General features: G+C 40.3%; 1 protein-coding gene across 2 annotated transcripts in view; it reads right to left on the bottom strand.

The window, feature by feature from the left end:
• Positions 1 to 1,987: 1,987 nt before the first annotated feature.
• Positions 1,988 to 22,028, bottom strand: part of nsg2 (neuronal vesicle trafficking associated 2) — a 45,955-nt gene continuing 25,914 nt past the window's right edge. For both annotated transcript variants that reach the window (XM_063011722.1, XM_063011723.1), the window contains 2 exons: positions 5,125 to 5,235; positions 1,988 to 2,537 (listed from right to left, as the gene is read on the bottom strand). In XM_063011722.1, coding sequence (XP_062867792.1) covers positions 2,346 to 2,537; positions 5,125 to 5,235 — 303 coding nt within the window. In that variant the 3' untranslated portion in view covers positions 1,988 to 2,345. The remainder of the gene's footprint in view (positions 2,538 to 5,124; positions 5,236 to 22,028) is intronic.

The raw sequence follows: 22,028 nt of genomic DNA, 5'->3' as shown, positions 1-22,028 counted from the left end.
ATGACATTTTGGAGGGAAAATGACAAGCAGTGCTCAATTTGGACATTTAGGGGTGTAGTCTCTTAGGGGTGTACTCACTTTTGTTGCCGGTGGTTTAGACATTAATGGCTGTATATTGAGTTATTTTGAGGGAAGAATAAATTTACACTGTTATATAAGCTGCACACAGACTACTTTTCATTGTGTCAAAGTGTCATTTTGTCAGTGTTGTCCAATGAAAAGATATACTTAAATATCTGCAGAAATGTGAGGGGTGTACTCACTTTTGTGATACACTGTATATATATATACACACACAGTGAGTGTTTTTTCGGTGTTTTCTTTATATTTTGTAAAAATCAATATTAAAATGGCCTCAAAGAAGGTGCAGAGGAAGCGTAGTTCTGAGAAAATGAATCTATTACATTTGTTGTTGTATAATTACTCCTGCCAGTAGATGTCACTGTGTATCAGACAGAGGGGACAGTGAGTGAGAGAGAAGGAAATTGCTGAGTAAAGTATTCTTTCTTTCGTGCACCTACGTGTATTCTTTTCTTTCGTACACCTACGAAATACAACACTATTGAAATAAAGAAGGAAATAATAGAGAAATATGAGAGTTAATGTTGTTTCTGGTAGATACATTTTATTAAAAAAAAGAAGGAAATGTATTATGGTGTATAGTAAAGCACACGTACTGTACTGAAATGTGATGTGTGTGTTTTTTATGTACAGTACTACTGTGTATTGTTGTTTAATATTGTTTATTACAGGAATGTCCATTCTATAATTTAAGATTTAAGGGGAAATATACTTGTATTTATAACAAAAAAAGACCATTTAAGACATTAGAAAGGTTAGGTAAGGGGGTGGTTTGGGAGGTTTAACTAACAAACATTTTGACTTAAGAACAGCCCATTGGAACCAATTAAATTCGTAAGTCAAGGGTCTACTGTACTCCGCTCATTTACGCTTTTCTCAGCCTTTTTCTCAGCCCAAAATTTTTCTTGAGTTAGAGTTTTGGCCCTGTTTTTACGCGTGGGCGGGATCTCGTCACTCATTGGCTGTTGGAGATAAGCCCTGCTCACTGAGTACCTTAAATCCTGAATGCCTGGATACATACAGTGTTGCCATTTTGGTAGCTTAAAATATAAATAAAAAAAACTATTGCTGTCTAAAGCAGATGGAATATAAACAGGCCTACCTTCTCCCACCACATCCAACCCATTGTCAAAAGTTTGATTTACAGGTTATTCTTCCCAGTCCAAAAGACACTGTTGCCACACCCATCAATACAGTGATTTGTTAGACGGCAACGACATAAGATAGTTTTTTTTTTGGACTAGTTTCTAGGCTAACGGTTTAGGCTTGTTTAGCGCTCACAGTGCCAAAGTGGGCAAAGTCCTATCATAAATAATGCATTTTAAAAACTTGGTGGGCTACTTTAAAGGCAGGCAAGCAAAAATAATTTGTCCTTGCAGCTTAGATGGTGCAGCGGTAAAAACACACCAGAGCTGGGATCTCGAATACATCGTATCAAATCTCAGCTCTGCCTGCCAGCTGGGCTGAGCAGCCACATGAACAACGATTGGCCTGTTGTTCAGATATGGGCGGGACTAAGTCAGATGTAGTCGCTCTCTCATGATTGGTGCAACTATGACCTCTGCTGGCTGATTGATGGCGCCTGCACAGACATAAGAAAAGAGTGCTGTCAGGGTGTGTCTCTCCGTACACAACGCTGAGCTGCACTGCACTCGTCAAACTGTAGGTGATAAGATGCATACGGCATGCTGCCCACGTGTCGGAGGGGGCGTGGGTTAGCTTCATTCTCCTCAATCAGAGCAGGGATAGGCATTGGTGGAAAGCAAAAAACGCACTATTTATAAATATAAAATACAAAGTGGACTCAAAATCTGCTTTTTGAGTATCAAAATCAGCTTTTTGGGTTCCCAAAATCAGCTTTTTGGTTCTCAATACTTTTGGCCCTATTTTGACGCCATAGTCTTACTTATTTTTCAGTCTGGACATTAAAACACAAAAATGTTATGATTAAAAATAAAAACCAAAGAAATTCATATTGTATCATGCCTTTTACAATGACTAGAACCACGTTACTAGAGGGTTTCCTATTGAAAGTTTTGGATGCTTTTGTTCATCGTGCTGTACAATTATGTGACATTCAGTACAAAAACAGGGATTGGACACAGACAAACACATAAATAAATAAATAAATTAATAAATAAAACCATATAATACATTTTATGATGAAAATAAAACAAACGGGGTAAAAATAGAAATGAGAGTAAACAGTTAAATCAGATGAGAGGAAAGCTGGTATGGACATTAAAGATTCAGCATGAGCAGCATTACTGGGTGACAGAATTGGGGGGTTTCTCATCACGCTGGATACTGCCAGCTGGCAGCCACGGTGAGACAGAGTGGGATGAGGTTTGCTTAGACATGCTATAGTGGCTAATCACTGTGTAGAAGCGGCCTCGGGAGTTAGCATCCTGAGCGGTGTAGTAGGCCTCGAGGGACGCTGGGATGCATCTCTTGTGCTGTTGAAGTGCAAGTTAGCAGTTTTTAAAAGCATATTAATTTGCTTGCAATGTCAGATCAGCTGAGTCTAAATCTAAAATCTAACCTGAAAAAAAAGCTTGCATAACTTAGCACCAAGTCAATAATACCCCTTTTCCACCGACGCGGAACGGTTCCGGTTTGCGAACTTGATTTTGAACCGGTTCTGCGTGTTTCCACCGAAACAAAGAGGTTCCAGACAGCGAAATAACGTTCTAATCTGGCACCACAGAATACATTTGTTTTTCAGCGCGAACCGTGACGTCATCTGTGAGCGTGTCAAAGTCGTAGAGGTTTGAATGCTTTTACATGAGAAGCTGTAAAACCGTTGTGCTGTTGTCTTGTATGGAGCTGGACGCTGCACTTCTATCCTTTAAAGTTCACCTGCTTGAATTTTGAGCCAGTTTGGCTGCTAATATTTTCAAAGAGCCTCAAATGAGATAACCTGTGTGATATGAGGCGGTAAAAGCGACCCAGAGTACGAAAAATGCTTAACGTGAAAAATAACGTGGCTTGTTGTACTAAAACAACAAGCGATGAATTTGGGCAGTACAGAGCACTTATAACCAGTAATAACTGAGAGAAATTTAGTGTTCCTGTGTTGTATTTTTAGTACATTAGGCCATGTTAAGCTATTTTTACATTAAGCGTTTTTGACTTTCCTGAGAAGCTGGAACCCTGATCTGCATAAACACCACACGTGAAATACAGTTAAACACACACACACACACACACACACACACATATATATATATATATATGTGTGTGTGTGTGTGTGTGTGTGTGTGTGTGTGTGTGTGTGTGTGTGTGTGTGGTTGTACAATGGTTATTTTTCACACAAATTGATGTTCGTGTCGTGGAACTTTAGTGATGTTTTAACGCTCAAGTCGAGCGCTGAGCAAATCGGGTATTTGCACCAAGGGTCGCGATGAGAGCAAAGAGCAAAACGCTTTTCACATGAAAACAAAAACAACACTGGCAACAAACATGAGAAACGAAGTCACCTTCTATGTCTTCTTATTAGCAATAGTTAAGCGATGGTTTTTGCATAAAAACAAACATCTGTAACAGCAGCACAAATGCTTGCAGGTGATCTACACGCTCCGCCATCATGTTACTACTCTTGACTTTTGTTGTGCAACGCTCACTGTTGATGCCGCATGCTTGGTTCTCAAAAACTGGTGGAAATGTGGGTCGACCACAAGGTTCAAAGAGACCCGAACAGAACCGGTTCAAGAACCAGAGTTCTTTTGATGGAAAAGTGCTATAAGAGATACCAGATAGTATAGCATTTAACGTATAGAAAATATTACATTATTAATCTTAATAATAGTAACTATTAACGTATATTAAAATATACAGAAATAAAATATATTCTTTGCAAAAAAATTTTAGGTCATAATTAGGCTTTTGGTGTCACAATCGGAACATCATCATACTACTTTAAATTTATTTACAATAGCAGATAAGGGAAGAATTACTAGTGTTTGCACTCCTAAGGTTAATTAATAAGCACAAACTTTATTAATCTGACATAAGCTTTCAGGCAAAGTGTGATAAAGTATCTAATAAGTGTGAATCGACAACAACAAACACAAAGGATGTGAAAAATGCTTAAATATTATAAAAATTCTCACACTAATCTACAATCCCAAATCATGAAAAAATTGGAAAAATGCAAATACAAACACAGTGTTTCTTAGATTTACTTTTATTTAATTGCAGACAGTTTAAGCCCAATATATTTCATGTTTTGTCTGGTCAACTTTATTTCATTTGTTAATGTACATTAATTCAGACCTGCAACACATTCCAAAATAGTTGGGATGAAGGCAAATTTATGGCAAGGTAATAAGGTAAAAAAATAAAAATAAAGGACCCTCCAGACTGTTATCAGAAGCAAGTCCAAAAGCCAGGGTCTGTCATGGTATGGGTTGTGTCATATGCTGCCTCAAGGACAAAATCTTTCCCAGGGACATACATGCATTTTTCAGCAAGACAATGCCCAACCACCTGCTGCACACATTACAAAGGCATGGATATGGAAGAAGAGTGTAGTCCTGACCTATCCCCAATAAAAATGTGTGGAGAATGTGAGAAGAATCTTTAAATGAAAAGTGTGACAGCAACAACCACGTACTGTTGCACACCGAGATGTGTTTGCAGAAAGAATGAGACAAAAAACATCTGAAACACTTAAGTGCTTGGTCTCCTGAAAGAAACGTTTTTTAAGTGTTGTGAGAAGGAATGGCAACATTACAAAGTGGTAAATGCTTTACTGTCCCAACTTTTTTTTGCAATGTGATGCTGGACTGAAATGCAGGAGTGGATGTATATCAACAAACTGAATAAAGTTGACCAGACAATACATAAATTATGTTGGGTTTATACTGTCTGCAATAAAATTAAAATCTACGTAAATGTAAGAAAGACTTTTTCCCATACCGTCTTAACTTTTTCTGATTTGGGCTTGTACAATACTAACTTGTTTATACTGTTATATACCTTACTTTTAATTGAGAACAAATTTTAGGTACTTACTAAGGTAAATAAGTTAAATAAACTCACCTTGTACACAAAGCCATCTGGGCAGGTGTGGTCATAAGTGAATGCTTTGTACACCACCAGAAACACTATACAGGCAAGAAAGGCCAGGGCCAGCACAACAAGGATAGTGACCTGTAGACAGAAAAAAGGACACAACAGTAACAGTTACAAATGTTCCAGATTATAGGTCAGCTTATAGTTTATAATTTTTGTTGACCTGGTTTATTTTTATCCCAGTAACACAAATTCAGCAATTAAATCTGCTGGTGGTACTAAATGTGAATGCTTCAAAAGCACTATTAATCAAAATATGCAACCATATCCATTACCAGCATGGGTTCTTACATAAAATCTCTGATTTACTAGTTTGTGAGTGATAAAATGTGTAAGCTAATTTAATAACAGGGTCTGCAGAATAAAGCCATTAGGTGTGTGTGGCATGCGTTTAATATTTTATATTTACTTTTAATAATGTGTTTTCCACAGATGTGAATCATTTTGCTGACTGCACATTTCAATATAATAGCAAATATACAGGGGTTGGACAAAATAACTGAAACACCTGGTTTTAGACCACAATAATTTATTAGTATGGTGTAGGGCCTCCTTTTGCGGCCAATACAGCGTCAATTCGTCTTGGAAATGACATATACAAGTCCTGCACAGTGGTCAGAGGGATTTTAAGCCATTCTTCTTGCAGGATAGTGGCCAGGTCACTACGTGATGCTGGTGGAGGAAAACGTTTCCTGACTCGCTTCTCCAAAACACCCCAAAGTGGCTCAATAATATTTAGATCTGGTGACTGTGCAGGCCATGGGAGATGTTCAACTTCACTTTCATGTTCATCAAACCAATCTTTCACCAGTCTTGCTGTGTGTATTGGTGCATTGTCATCCTGATACACGGCACCGCCATTGGATGCACATGTGCCCATCTAGCACAAGTATTGGGCCAAGGGAAGGCCATGATATGGCAGCCCAAACCATCACTGATCCACCCCCATGCTTCACTCTGGGCATGCAACAGTCTGGGTGGTACGCTTCTTTGGGGCTTCTCCACACCGTAACTCTCCCGGATGTGGGGAAAACAGTAAAGGTGGACTCATCAGAGAACAATACATGTTTCACATTGTCCACAGCCCAAGATTTGCGCTCCTTGCACCATTGAAACCGACGTTTGGCATTGGCACGAGTGACCAAAGGTTTGGCTATAGCAGCCCGGCCGTGTATATTGACCCTGTGGAGCTCCCGACGGACAGTTCTGGTGGAAACAGGAGAGTTGAGGTGCACATTTAATTCTGCCGTGATTTGGGCAGCCGTGGTTTTATGTTTTTTGGATACAATCCGGGTTAGCACCCGAACATCCCTTTCAGACAGCTTCCTCTTGCGTCCACAGTTAATCCTGTTGGATGTGGTTTGTCCTTCTTGGTGGTATGCTGACATTACCCTGGATACCGTGGCTCTTGATACATCACAAAGACTTGCTGTCTTGGTCACAGATGCGCCAGCAAGACGTGCACCAACAATTTGTCCTCTTTTGAACTCTGGTATGTCACCCATAATGTTGTGTGCATTGCACAGCAAAACTGTGCTCTTACCCTGCTAATTGAACCTTCACACTCTGCTCTTACTGGTGCAATGTGCAATTAATGAAGATTGGCCACCAGACTGGTCCAATTTAGCCATGAAACCTCCCACACTAAAATGACAGGTGTTTCAGTTATTTTGTCCAACCCCTGTACATGTCAAGTATAACAAAGAGGATTCCTACCCACACACAAACAGTGGTTGTCAGGTGCTGACAATGTTGCCGGTTCAAACCCCACCACTGGAGGGGGTGCCACTGTTAGACCCCTGAGCAAGGCCCTTAAGCCTCAATTGTTTAAATTGTATTTGATTACAATTAAAAGGTATTTTGTATCAAAGCATCTGATAAAGGCTGTGAATGTAAATTGTCATTTAAGTCCTGCATGTGCCTGACTGTCCAATTACTAATGCCCAATTTAAATCCAAGAAAAAAGACAGCTTTAAAATGTAATTAGGTTTTTATTATTATTGTACACGTTTTTTGAGATTTCCTTATTTATTTATTGTCTGTTTTACCATGGCGAGATCGCTGTGGCATTTTTTTAAAATGTAGACTACAATGGATGAAATTTATGTCACTTGTTGAAATGTGAGACTAAATAAAAATGAATTCCCGTAGTCATGTTTCCAAATTTAGTGTAAATCCTTTTAAAAGAGCAAAGGTTGAAACAGTAGGAAAGAAGGGTTGACTTTATAGTAATGTGTATCTGCTTAATGACTTAAACCACTGATAAAGGTTATTGATAAAATGCTTTCAATTTGAATGGCATTTTATCGAGGCATCAATTTATAAGATTAATGTTGTCCTTTACAATCTGATTAGAACAATTCTTGTCAGGATCTAATCAGGATTGAAGTAGCTGAGATGAATGTGATTCCTGTACAGTCAAGCCGGAAAGTCTGCACACCCCTTTCACCTTCTCCACGTTTTATTACGTTACAGACTCATTCTATAATAGATTTAGTTCTTTTTTTGCCTCAAACATCTACACACAATCACCAATAACTACAAAGTGAAAACGATTTAGAAAATATGAAATTTTATTTTATTGACAAAAATGATTTATTTAGGGGTTACATATCTGTACACACCCTTAGCCTAATACTTGGTTGATGCACCTTTGACAGCAATTACAGCTCCAAGGCGTCTTGGGAAAGAAGCTACGAGCTTGGCACACTTGTTTCTGGACATTTTTGCCCATTCCTCTTGGCATATCCTTGCAAGCTTCATCACGTTGAAGAATCCACATGGAACAGCCATCTTCAGGTCCTTCCACAGATGTTCAATTGGATTCAGGTCTGGGCTCTGTCTGGGCCACTCAAGGACATTCACAGACTTTCTCTGAAGCCACTCCTTTGTTCTCTTGTCTGTGCTTCGGGTCGTTGTAATGTTGGAAGGAAACCTTCGCCCCAGTCTGAGGTTCAGAGTGCTCTGGAGCAGGTTTTCTTCAAGGATCTTGGTGTACTTAGCTGCATTCATCTTTCCCTCTATCAGGAATAGTCACCCCGGTCCTGCTGCTGAAAAACATCCCCACATCATGATGCTGCCATCGTCAGGCTTCACTGTAGAGATGGCATTAGCCAGGTGATGAGCGGTGCCTGGTTTCCTCAAGACGTGACGCTTGGTATTTAGGCCAAAAAGATCAATTTTGGTTTCATCAGACCAGAGAATCTTGTTTCTCATGGTTTGAGAGTCCTCTAGGTGCCTTTTGGCAAACTCCAGGCAGACTGTCATGTGCTTTTTACTAAGTAGTGGCTTCCGTCTGGCCACTCTACCATAAAGGTGTGATTTGTGGAGTGCTGCCTGGATGGTTGATCTTCTGATAGGTTCTTCCATCTTTTTTTTTCTCCCCCTTTAGCGCATCCAATTGTTCAATTTGCATCGTGCTTCCTCTCTGTCTATGCTGAACCCTGCCCTGACCGAGGAGATCGAAGCTAACCCATATCCCCTCCGAAACATGGGCAGCAGCCGGATGCATTTTTGCCACCCACACATTGATGAGTGTGGCGCCACCTAGCGTTGCATGCGGAGAGACACACCCTAAGGGCACTCTTCCTCATCTCTGTGCAGGCGCCTCTAATCAGCCGGCAGAGTTCGTAATCGCATTTTGACAGAGAGAGACCCACATCTGGTTCTTTGTCCCGCCCCCCAACTGAGCAACCGGGCAATCGTTGCTCATACAGCCACTCAGCCTCAAACCGGTAAGGCAGAGCTGGATTCGATACGATGTACTCAGAATCCAGCTCTGGTTGCAGCGTTTACCGCTGCGCCACTTGAGCGGCGGTTCTTCCATCTTTACAAGGATACGCTGGAGTTCTGTCAGGGTGACCCTCGGGTTCCTGCTCACCTCCCTGACCAAGGCCCGCCTTCACCGATCGCAAGATTTTTGGTGGTTCCAAACTTCTTTAAATTTCAAATGATGGTGGTCACTGTGCTCTTTGGGATGTGTAAAGCTGCAGCAATTTTTCTGTACCCTTCTCCAGATCTGTGCCTTGACACAATCCTGTTTCTGAGGTCTACAGATAATTCCTTTGACCCCATGGCTTGGAGTTTGCTTTGATATGCACTGTCAACTGTGGGACCTTATATAGGCAGGTGTTGGCAATCCCCAATCATGTCCAATCAATTGAATTTACCACAGGTGGACTCCAACTGAACTGTAGAAACATCTCAAGCAGTATCAGTGAAAACAAAATGCAACTTAGCTCACTTTTGGGTGTCATTTCAAAGGGTGTGCACACTTGTATACATATGATATTTTACATTTAGATTTTTAATAAATTAGAACAAATGTCTAAAAACCTGCTTTCACTTTGTCATTGTGGGACAAAAATGAACTCAATCTATTATACGTTTATATATACCTATTATATATAAAATGTTGAGAAGGTGAAAGGGGTGTGCAGACTTTCCGGCTTGACTGTATGGGCTTTAAAAGCAGAAATAGCCATTTCATGTACTGATGGTGGCTTTACTATAGTCCTAGAAAAGACAAAAAAATTGTACAACCACATCCAGCAGGCCAAAATCCCCTTTTATTCTAGGTCAAGGTCTGAGCTAGCACCTAATGAGGTCATTATAGCTCAAACATCATTGCATTTGAGACATGGCAGATACAGCACCATCTGTTTCAGGAAAACAACATTTTTTCACTCATTAAATTTCCCTTTGCATGTCTGGTCATTATTATAGTGCCCTACTGATCAGCCTCAAGGTTGTTTTTGTTTTTACCAGATGCTGGAAACCATAATCCCTGTGACAGATTTATTCGGTGCTTAACTTCCCTGGATGGCTCAAGGGTTTTAACACACTTTCACTGTGGCGACTAGCAGTACAAAAACTGCAAATGAATAACAAATAAATGTTTTAGCTCTTGGCACTTATAAAATTGATTTAATTGGTGTGTTAGTGTGTGTTGTGTTGGTATGAGTGGATCAGACACAGCAGCGCTGCTGGAGTTTTTAAATACCGTGTCCACTCACTGTCCACTCTATTAGACACTCCTACCTAGTTGGTCCACCTTGTAGATGTAAAGTCAGAGACGATCGCTTATCTATTGCTGCTGTCTGAGTTGGTCATCTTCTAGACCTTCAGTGGTCACAGGACGCTGCCCACGGGACGCTGTTGGCTGGATATTTTTGGTTGGTGGACTATTCTCAGTCCAGCAGTGACAGTGAAGTGTTTAAAAACTCCATCAGCTTTGCTTTGCTTTCAGTGTCACTGCAGTGATGAGAATGATCAACCACCCAAATAATACCTACTCTGTGGTGGTCCTGTGGGGGTCCTGACCATTGAAGAACAGAGTAAAAGCAGGTTAAAAAAGCATGCAGAGAAACAGATGGACTACAGTCAGTATTTGTAGAACTACAAAGTGCTTCTATATGGTAAGTGGAGCTGATAAAATGGACAGTGAGTGTAGAAACAAGGAGGTGGTCATAATGTTATTCCTGATCGGTGTATGTTAATACAATTATGTTATGGTTGGGGACTAATAGTTTAACCTTTTTTACCTTTTGTAGACTAAGCATTGGTTATAATTAGCAATTGGTGTTGGTGAGCAATTCAGTGTCTGGTGTGAATTTAAAACACAATGTTGCACATAGGGAACTTGAGTTAAACAATTATCATTTAATGAATAAGTTCTTCCACACAATACCAAGAGAAAACTGATTAGTGAACTGGTAACTTGATCAGCAGTTCTTAAGATGATTTGTAACATTTGTGTTATAAGCTTGTTGATTACTAGTTTATGATTCCAAAACACAATAAATTCTAAGCAAAAATTTAATTCATGAGAAGGTTTAAAAGGAAAACAATATTGCCAACCAGGAGAAACAATTATGCTTAGATGACATTTGCAGAAAATGTCAAACCTTTTGGATAATGTTTGGACGAGAAATTTAAATTTTTTAGCAAACAAGCTTTTCATTTTGAGTGGTTAAAAGCAATTATAATTAGTTTAGTACTTGGAGACTTGGACCTGGTCAAATTCACTGTGGTTTAAGTTAGTTGCAGTATTAGATACTTTTACCTTCATTTAAAATTTCGGAAACTTTTGGAATTAAACTTTTGGATTGTTCTAGTCAAAGTCCTGACTTAAACCAATACACAAGGTGTGATAAGGCCTTTATGTCAAAAGACCTAGCAGTGTTTCTGGTGTTGTGTTAAAACTAATGCAAAAATTCCACCAAGCCTTTGGTTTTAGTCTTTCTTTTGAAATTATTAAAAAGCCAGGGGTGTAACTACCGGGTTTGGGGGGCTCCACAACATGAACTCAACCCCCCACCGCACTGCCCACCCCTCCCATTGGCTGCACTTGCCAGATCGTTAATATTATACTACAATATTTTCCTTAAGTAAAATATTAAAATATCTAAAACTGTGCATTGAAAATACCAGAGCGAGGAATTGATTTTGTTGAGTGCAAGGCAGGCTGCATGAACTTCGAGTACCTTTAATTCATTATGATCAGCAATCAGCATACAGTGTATCACAAAAGTGAGTACACCCCTCACATTTCTGCAGATATTTAAGTATATCTTTTCATGGGACAACACTGACAAAATGACACTTTGACACAATGAAAAGTAGTCTGTGTGCAGCTTATATAACAGTGTAAATTTATTCTTCCCTCAAAATAACTCAATATACAGCCATTAATGTCTAAACCACCAGCAACAAAAGTGAGTACACCCCTTAGTGAAAGTTCCTGAAGTGTCAATATTTTGTGTGGCCACCATTATTTCCCAGAACTGCCTTAACTTTCCTGGGCATGGAGTTTACCAGAGCTTCACAGGTTGCCACTGGAATGCTTTTCCACTCCTCCATGACGACATCACGGAGCTGGCGGATATTCGAGACTTTGCGCTCCTCCACCTTCCGCTTGAGGATGCCCCAAAGATGTTCTATTGGGTTTAGGTCTGGAGACATGCTTGGCCAGTCCATCACCTTTACCCTCAGCCTCTTCAATAAAGCAGTGGTCGTCTTAGAGGTGTGTTTGGGGTCATTATCATGCTGGAACACTGCCCTGCGACCCAGTTTCCGGAGGGAGGGGATCATGCTCTGCTCAGTATTTCACAGTACATATTGGAGTTCATGTGTCCCTCAATGAAATGTAACTCCCCAACACCTGCTGCACTCATGCAGCCCCAGACCATGGCATTCCCACCACCATGCTTGACTGTAGGCATGACACACTTATCTTTGTACTCCTCACCTGATTGCCGCCACACATGCTTGAGACCATCTGAACCAAACAAATTAATCTTGGTCTCATCAGACCATAGGACATGGTTCCAGTAATCCATGTCCTTTGTTGACATGTCTTCAGCAAACTGTTTGCGGGCTTTCTTGTGTAGAGACTTCAGAAGAGGCTTCCTTCTGGGGTGACAGCCATGCAGACCAATTTGATGTAGTGTGCGGCGTATGGTCTGAGCACTGACAGGCTGACCCCCCACCTTTTCAATATCTGCAGCAATGCTGACAGCACTCCTGCGCCTATCTTTCAAAGACAGCAGTTGGATGTGACGCTGAGCACGTGCACTCAGCTTCTTTGGACGACCAATGCGAGGTCTGTTCTGAGTGGACCCTGCTCTTTTAAAATGCTGGATGATCTTGGCCACTGTGCTGCAGCTCAGTTTCAGGATGTTGGCAATCTTCTTGTAGCCTTGGCCATCTTCATGTAGCGCAACAATTCATCTTTTAAGATCCTCAGAGAGTTCTTTGCCATGAGGTGCCATGTTGGAACTTTCAGTGACCAGTATGAGAGAGTGTGAGAGCTGTACTACTAAATTGAACACACCTGCTCCCTATGCACACCTGAGACCTAGTAACACTAACAAATCACATGACATTTTGGAGGGAAAATGACAAGCAGTGCTCAATTTGGACATTTAGGGGTGTAGTCTCTTAGGGGTGTACTCACTTTTGTTGCCGGTGGTTTAGACATTAATGGCTGTATATTGAGTTATTTTGAGGGAAGAATAAATTTACACTGTTATATAAGCTGCACACAGACTACTTTTCATTGTGTCAAAGTGTCATTTTGTCAGTGTTGTCCCATGAAAAGATATACTTAAATATCTGCAGAAATGTGAGGGGTGTACTCACTTTTGTGATACACTGTATATATATTTGTTATTATATACAGTGTATCACAAAAGTGAGTACACCCCTCACATTTCTGCAGATATTTAAGTATATCTTTTCATGGGACAACACTGACAAAATGACACTTTGACACAATGAAAAGTAGTCTGTGTGCAGCTTATATAACAGTGTAAATTGATTCTTCTCTCAAAAAAACTCAATATACAGCCATTAATGTCTAAACCACCGGCAACAAAAGTGAGTACACCCCTTAGTGAAAGTTCCTGAAGTGTCAATATTTTGTGTGGCCACCACTATTTTCCAGAACTGCCTTAACTCTTCTGAAAATGGAGTTTACCAGAGCTTCACAGGTTGCCACTGGAATGCTTTTCCACTCCTCCATGACGACATCACGGAGCTGGCGGATATTCGAGACTTTGCGCTCCTCCACCTTCCGCTTGAGGATGCCCCAAAGATGTTCTATTGGGTTTAGGTCTGGAGACATGCTTGGCCAGCCCATCACCTTTACCCTCAGCCTCTTCAATAAAGCAGTGGTCGTCTTAGAGGTGTGTTTGGGGTCATTATCATGCTGGAACACTGCCCTGTGACCCAGTTTCCGGAGGAAAGGGATCATGCTCTGCTTCAGTATTTCACAGTACATATTGGAGTTCATGTGTCCCTCAATGAAATGTAACTCCCCAACACCTGCTGCACTCATGCAGCCCCAGACCATGGCATTCCCACCACCATGCTTGACTGTAGGCATGACACACTTATCTTTGTACTCCTCACCTGATTGCCACCACACATGCTTGAGACAATCTGAACCAAACAAATTAATCTTGGTCTCATCAGACCATAGGACATGGTTCCAGTAATCCATGACCTTTGTTGACATGTCTTCAGCAAACTGTTTGCGGGCTTTCTTGTGTAGAGACTTCAGAAGAGGCTTCCTTCTGGGGTGACAGCCATGCAGACCAATTTGATGTAGTGTGCGGCGTATGGTCTGAGCACTGACAGGCTGACCCCCCACCTTTTCAATCTCTGCAGCAATGCTGACAGCACTCCTGCGCCTATCTTTCAAAGACAGCAGTTGGATATGACGCTGAGCACGTGCACTCAGCTTCTTTGGACGACCAACGCGAGGTCTGTTCTGAGTGGACCCTGCTCTTTTAAAACGCTGGACGATCTTGGCCACTGTGCTGCAGCTCAGTTTCAGGGTGTTGGCAATCTTCTTGTGGCCTTGGCCATCTTCATGTAGTGCAACAATTCGTCTTTTAAGATCCTCAGAGAGTTCTTTGCCATGAGGTGCCATGTTGGAACTTTCAGTGACCAGTATGAGAGAGTGTGAGAGCTGTACTACTAAATTGAACACACCTGCTCCCTATGCACACCTGAGACCTAGTAACACTAACGAGTCACATGACATTTTGGAGGGAAAATGACAAGCAGTGCTCAATTTGGACATTTAGGGGTGTAGTCTCTTAGGGGTGTACTCACTTTTGTTGCCGGTGGTTTAGACATTAATGGCTGTATATTGAGTTATTTTGAGGGAAGAATAAATTTACACTGTTATATAAGCTGCACACAGACTACTTTTCATTGTGTCAAAGTGTCATTTTGTCAGTGTTGTCCCATGAAAAGATATACTTAAATATCTGCAGAAATGTGAGGGGTGTACTCACTTTTGTGATACACTGTATATATAACAAAAGTTATGCCACTGTAAAAAGCAATTACTTTTTATAATATAATTTATGAATGTTAGATAATGTCTTTAAATTATATTTTATCTAATGTGTTTACTTCATTTTGTTTAAAGCATTGTTAGTTAAATAATGTTTAATCAATTAGTGTGAGTCAATAAAGAGCAGCACTAGACTCTGTCCTTCAATTTTTAATGTCTAAGCATTACAGATGAGCAGAAGACAGACACAGTTAAAGTGCTGTTTATATGCAGCTGAGCAGGAAGATGTCTAGGCCACATGGTATGGCTTTGTTTAAATGATACCAGAAAAAAGAAACATGGGAATGAACCCACTAGTATGGTCTGTAAGTAAATAATTATGAACGAATAAAACCTAAAGCTTCAGTACTGAAGTAATTTAAATGAAATCTAGAAATGCTACATATACACTGACCAGCCATAAAATTAAAACCACCTTGTTTCTACACACATTGTCCATTTCATCAGCTCCACTTACCATATAGGAGCACTTTGTAGTTCTACAATTACTGACTGTAGTCCATCTGTTTCTCTGCATGCTTTGTTAGCCCCCTTTCATGCTGTTCTTTAATGGTCGGGACTCTCCCAGGACCACTACAGACAGAGCAGGTATTATTTGGGTGGTGGATCATTCTTAGCACTGCAGTGACACTGACATGGTGGTGGTGTGTTAGTGTGTGTTGTGCTGGTATGAGTGGATCAGACACAGCAATGCTGATGGAGTTTTTAAACACCTCACTGTCACTGCTGGACTGAAAATAGTCCACCAACCAAAAAAATATCCAGCCAACAGCGCCCCGTGGGCAGCGTCCTGTGACCACTGATTAAGGTCTAAAAGATGACCAACTCAAACAGCAGCAAAAGATGACCAGATGAACAGATGCTATGGCTATCTCTTTACACTGTTCTGGTCACATGACTTTGGGTGTTGGACCCATTGAGTGTTACCCCCTATACGCTTTACAACTGCTTTACAACTATTTACTGCTTAATGACAGATATGTTGCTTATCTTTGTACTATAGACTCCGTTTAGGCATAATATAACTAAAAATTCAAGACATAAAACAGCATACTACTTAATATTAAGTAATATTAAGCATAAAATCGAATTTCTTCCATAACACCACAGTATTGTTCTACCTTAGTTAAGCATCAGTTCCGCATCAGTTCCTCCCAGTTTTCACAGATACAGGACTACACCTGCCACTTCAGTGATGAGGAAATGAGGCATACAGTTACTTTTACATATTTAAAATTCTTTAAAAGAATATGTTTGTACTAAATGGTATTCCTGGATTCCTTTCAAATAAGATCTGACCTACAATGTTGTCCTTTACTTTTTTATGATAGACGTAGCTGAGCTTTGTCATATGTTTAGTGCATTTACACCTGTCTCCTATCCTGACAACCTGACAACAGTCATGTCTTTTAAAGTGACAAACAGCTGCTGATGCACCTATACTTTGCACACAGGTGTCAAACTGTCTTTTACAGATCAAGTGGAGGGAAAAAATCTACGTTGTTAAAAATGTGAAATCATAGACAACATAAAATTGTATAGGGCAAATGAATACTTATACTACTACAATAAGGTAGATATTAATATTTTAGAGAGGGATGTCAATTTGGTTTAAATAATAATAATAATATTGTAGCCATGTTTTAAATAGGGGTGCATGACTTAAATATGAACTAGAGATGCGCACAAATTTATTAAATTATTAATCAAGCAACTAATACCATTACCATCAGCATTCATTTACTTGTCAATTTAAGATCTCCTAAAGGTCTCCAAAATGATCACAGTCTCGTGTGCCTACTGCTCCAGAGATTGAGTGATCATGTGAAAATAATGTGCTTGCACAAAGTTCTGAAAACTACTCATAGTCGACAACACTCAAACTTAGAAAGCACAATGGCCAGGCCCTGGTCAGCAGGCTGATCAAATTAGCCTGGCTAAGCCCTGTTGAGTTTATTTAGTGGATGAGGCTTTAAGCGTTACACTACATCTTTAAGTTAAAAGATGAACCCAACAGCAGGGGACTTAACCAAGGGAAAAGAATACTGTAGCTGAAAAGCCACTTTGAAGTTCTACAATTATTGACTGTAGTCCATCTGTTTCTCTACATACCTTTTTAGCCTGCTTTCACCCTGTTCTTCAATGGTCGGGACCCCCACAGGACCACCACAGAGCAGGTATTATTTAGGTGGTGGATCATTCTCAGCACTGCAGTGACACTGACATGGTGGTGGTGTGTTAGTGTGTGTTGTGCTGGTATGAGTGGATCAGACACAGCAGTGCTGCTGGAGTTTTTAAATACCGTGTCCACTCACTGTCTACTCTATCAGACACTCCTACCTAGTTGGTCCACCTTGTAGATGTAAAGTCAGAGACGATTGCTTATCTATTGCTGCTGTTTGAGTTGGTCATCTTGTAGACCTTCATCAGTGGTTATATTTTTGGTTGGTGGACTATTCTCAGTCCAGCAGTGACAGTGTTTAAAAACTCCAGCAGCGCTACTGTGTCTTATCCACTCATACCAGCACACCACACACCAACACACCACCACCATGAATGAGTCCTGACCATTGAAGAACAGCACAAAAGGAGGCTAACAAAGCATGTAGAGAAACAGATGGACTACAGTCAGTAATTGTAGCTGATAAAATGGACAGTGAGAGTAAAAACAAGGAGGTGGTTTTAATGTTATGCCTAAAGTCAGTCTAAGGAAGAACACAGCCCAACAGGCAACCGCATATAGAAAACAGGAGCACTGCACTCCACAACTTGAATGACAGTTAACAAAGGGCGCAACTCCACTGTGACATTACAGATGGTACAACTTAATGTCAATGTCATCTTCTACTTCTAAAAGCACAAATGAAAATGCTATTTGTGGTTTTCTATCAGACCTTTATAAAGTTTAAAGCATAATTTCCCCAAGTACTATTCTGAACGTCCTCCAAACAGTTTTTATGTGCAGTTTTGAATAGCTGGCTAGCTTAATAGCTTCTATGAGGGTGACCCATGATATGGCAGAATAACAAGACCAGCTCTCCAGGGCAGTCTGTACCACTCTTACAATCCTCTGGGCGTTCTCACTATTAGCTGTGCTAACAGGGCACGCTAATAGTAAGAGAGCAGCAGAAGAGGAAGAGACTCTGCAGCAGAGAGAACTACTGCAGTAATTGCTCCCTAGGCTCCCTGATCAAGGCAGTATTGTAGGGCTAAGGCAGTAGTGCTAACCAGAGCTAAGTCACGATTACCCCCGTCACACCTGAACAAACAGACAGCCAATATGTGAGTCATAAGCGGTGTACTGAAATTAAGGAGAATACCAGTAAGGCATATGGACCTTGATTTCACTGCAGACAGTATGAACTCAAGATATAGATACATCCATCCCTGCAACACATTTAGCACTAGTAATAAGTTAAATGAGGTTTAGGGTTAATTAATAAATAATTTATTTTCAAACAGATGATTGTGGACATAATTTGGTACAGCAGCAGTACCCACAAAAGTCCTTAAGAGGCAAAGGTGGCCAGAGGATCTCCAGTTTGTCAAAAAATTATTATAACGTTTAAAAACAATGTTCCTGCACTCAGGTGGTGCAGCGGTAAAACACACTAGCACACCAGACCTGACATCTCAAACTTGTGAGTTCGACTCTCTGATAGTGGCAGGCTGGGTGCCTATATGGACAATGACTGGCTTGGGATTCCTCATGCAATGCAATTATGACCTCTGCTGACTGATTAATGGTGCCTATATCAGAGGTGAGGGATAATAAGGATCAGTGTGTGACTTACTACAAACCCAAATCAGAAAAAGTTGGGACAGTATGGAAAATGCAAATAAAATAAAATTGCAGTGTTCCTTACATTTACTTTGACTTTTATTTGATTGCAGACAGTTTGAACCCAAGATAGGCCTGCAATGCACAAATGGATGTTTATTAATAAATGAAATGAAGTTGAACAGACAAAACATGAAATATATCAGGTTCATCCTGTCTGCAATGAAATAAAAGTCAGTGAAACTACTTGCATTTTCCATACTGTCCCAACTTTTTCTGATTTAGGGTTGTATATGCAAGACTGAGCTCCACATGAACTGAACTCTCGTTCAGGTGAAAAGATGCGATCGGCTACTGTACAGGTTTGGGTAATGGAAGGTTTGGAATGTAAATTGTAAGGCAGGACTTCTCCTCTAACACTAGTGCCAGACTTCACGAATGCTTTTTTGACTAAAGGGGGACAAACTGAAAATGGCCATGGTTTTAAAATGGGATGTCTAAGGTTTGGTGTCCACATACTTTCGTCCATATAATGTGTATGGTTAGTAGGAAATAGTACAATTTTGACATTTTGAGTTAGAGAATCATGCCTATATCTGCCATGCCAATCAGTCAGTTGCACCTTGTTAAGTGTTAATTCACTCCAGGTAAAGGTATGTAGATTTAATCATGGTTTTTATGAAATAAATAATTGGTGAGATGAGTCTAAAAGCCTTTCTATGATACTGTTAAACATGGGAAAGTACTGTGTCCTTGGGTCTCACAGTCTTGGGCCTCAGAATGGCGTCCTTGTAGAAGATTACAAAGTGCCACTGTATTTTCTAAAACACATGAAAGATTAGACTGTGCTAACAAGGCCATTGTATTTTCTAAACTACTACACCTGCAAGATTAAATTGTACTAAGGAGAACACTACTTTTTAAAAACAATACAACAACTGTTGTTTGGAGATAAGGGTGTTTGAACGGGAGAGAGATTGTTGTTTTATAAATATATTGGTATTCAAATTGATAGATGAGATGCAAAAGAAATGGGGTGATTAACTTCGCCGCATCCAAAAAGATATAAAATAAGTATTTACTGAATCTGTACTTGGCATATTCTTCAGATCAAGTCAAGTCAAGTCAAATTTATCTGTATAGCGCTTTTTACAATTAACATTGTCTCAAAGCAACTTTACAGAATCCATGACCAACAGACCAAAAACCCCTGTTAAGCAAGTTGAGGGCAACAGAGGCAAGGAAAAACTCCAGTTACAGGAAGAAACCTTGAGAGGAACCAGACTCAGCAGGAACCCATCAGACCCATCTTTGGAGTTTTTCTTTAATAGTTTTTTGTATTAGTTTAACAGTCATGGTATAAGAGATTAGACTCTTTTGAACACAACAGTTACTTTTTCACCGTGTTGCTAAATCCTCTGTTGGCACCTGTTCTTTTTTTGTAAAACCTTGATGCCAGGCTCAATCCAATCTGGTTTTCCATCTGTGTACTCTTTTCCTGGGAACCCAAATGGCATCACGGCACTTTTCACCACTGGCATTCAAAATGCAACACCTTGATAACCAATTTCACTCATGTTGCACCAAATGGAAGAATTCAATCACTGGCAAGACAATAAAGAGTATAAAAGAGGCCTCAGGTGACTTAGACAGGTATACGGCAAGACGATGGAGCAGCAAGAAAGAGAAAGCTTGGCAGGCCACGGAGGCCATTGAGAACGAAGAGGAGGGTGGCAAAAGAGAGCCACCATTTCCAATTAAATACATGCAACTTTGTTGGAGCATGTTATTAATCGTGGCCTAACAATGACTGAAGCTGGGCAATGAGTCAAGCCAAATTTGAGCCGCTTTACAGCAGCCGCAGTTAATGGGACCTTTAATTTTGAGAAGCGAGAACATGGTTTTGAGTGCTGGTTTTATTTTGCAAGACGTCTGTGGAGATTTGACAAAGTACTCAACTCTTTTCAGTTTGTGTTTAGAGTTTTGAGAAACTGAGCCACAGTTTCAGTTTCTAAAAACTCAGGAAAAAAAAAAATCAGGATAATATTTAAACCAAACCAATAAACTGTAGCATAAAGTAGGTCTTGAAAACAAAAAGAGAGAACAATTTACAGGATACGTACAGGAACCAAAGGACTCCAAGTAACACAATCACCATAGAGAGAAAAGACAGGAACTCAGAAAACTAGCAACTCAAGAACTTGGGATGTTGCCATGGCATCCATGAAAACTCTTTGAACTTAAAAGGTGTCTATGGAAACTGCAGAAAACCAAAAATTGCTAATGTTCACCAGCTATGTGCCCAGGAACAAAAGCTGAAGAAGCAGCTAGCAGGAGGTGTCCAGCTAAATTTAGCTTTGATTTAGCGAGTAATGCTGATGCACAGGGAAAGCTTTGAAGAGGAACTCAAGAGTTCCACTACACTTTCTGTCAATCTGGACCCACAACAACAAACCTGTCAGCTTGTGTGGGCATGGCACAAAATGATGTTGCACTAACAAATTCAGAATCACTGATATTCATTTAATAATACAACAATGCATAATCAAGTATCTGGGCCAAATGTAAAACTCAAATAACAGTGTTGAACAATGCTATTATTTGGCTGTTTGTCCAAAAAGTGGGGATAATTTCTGGAAAAGCAGCATTTTAGTAATTATTTTCCACTGCAATTTAAAACTAGATATAAACTGGACATGAAGCTAAACAAAACACTATACACATGATTTTTTAACATACTAACATATTGTTGCCGCTCAGGTGGCGCAGCGGTAAAGTACGCTAGCACACCAGAGTTGGGGTTTCGAATACATCGTATCGAATCTCAGCTCTGCCTTCTGACTGGGCTGGGCGGCTGCATGAACAATGATTGGCTGTTGTTCATAGGGCTAGGGGTAAAAAGTCGGATCATAGATCCTCATAACTGGTGCAACTGCGGAGGAATAATGCTGATGAGGGTGTGGCCCTCCGTACACAGTGCCCGTCAAGTGCATGAACTCGACTCATTCAGGTGAAAAATGCAGTCTGTACTGATTGTACGTGCCGGCGTATGTCAGTTGAGAGGCGTCCTCAGTCAGTGGTGAAGGGTAGAATCAGTATAGAGGACGCAATCAGGGTAATTGGACACAACTAGATTAGGGGAGAAAAATATGTTGTTTTTGTTGAAATGTCCTAAGTAAAATAAGCCATAGCTTAATATAATTTACCTAAAACTGCAGTTGC

Source organism: Trichomycterus rosablanca, chromosome 16, assembly GCF_030014385.1.
Source record: "Trichomycterus rosablanca isolate fTriRos1 chromosome 16, fTriRos1.hap1, whole genome shotgun sequence".
Lineage (NCBI taxonomy): Eukaryota > Metazoa > Chordata > Actinopteri > Siluriformes > Trichomycteridae > Trichomycterus > Trichomycterus rosablanca.
Note: the sequence above shows the minus strand (reverse complement) of the source record. Positions and strands in the feature narration are given on the sequence as shown.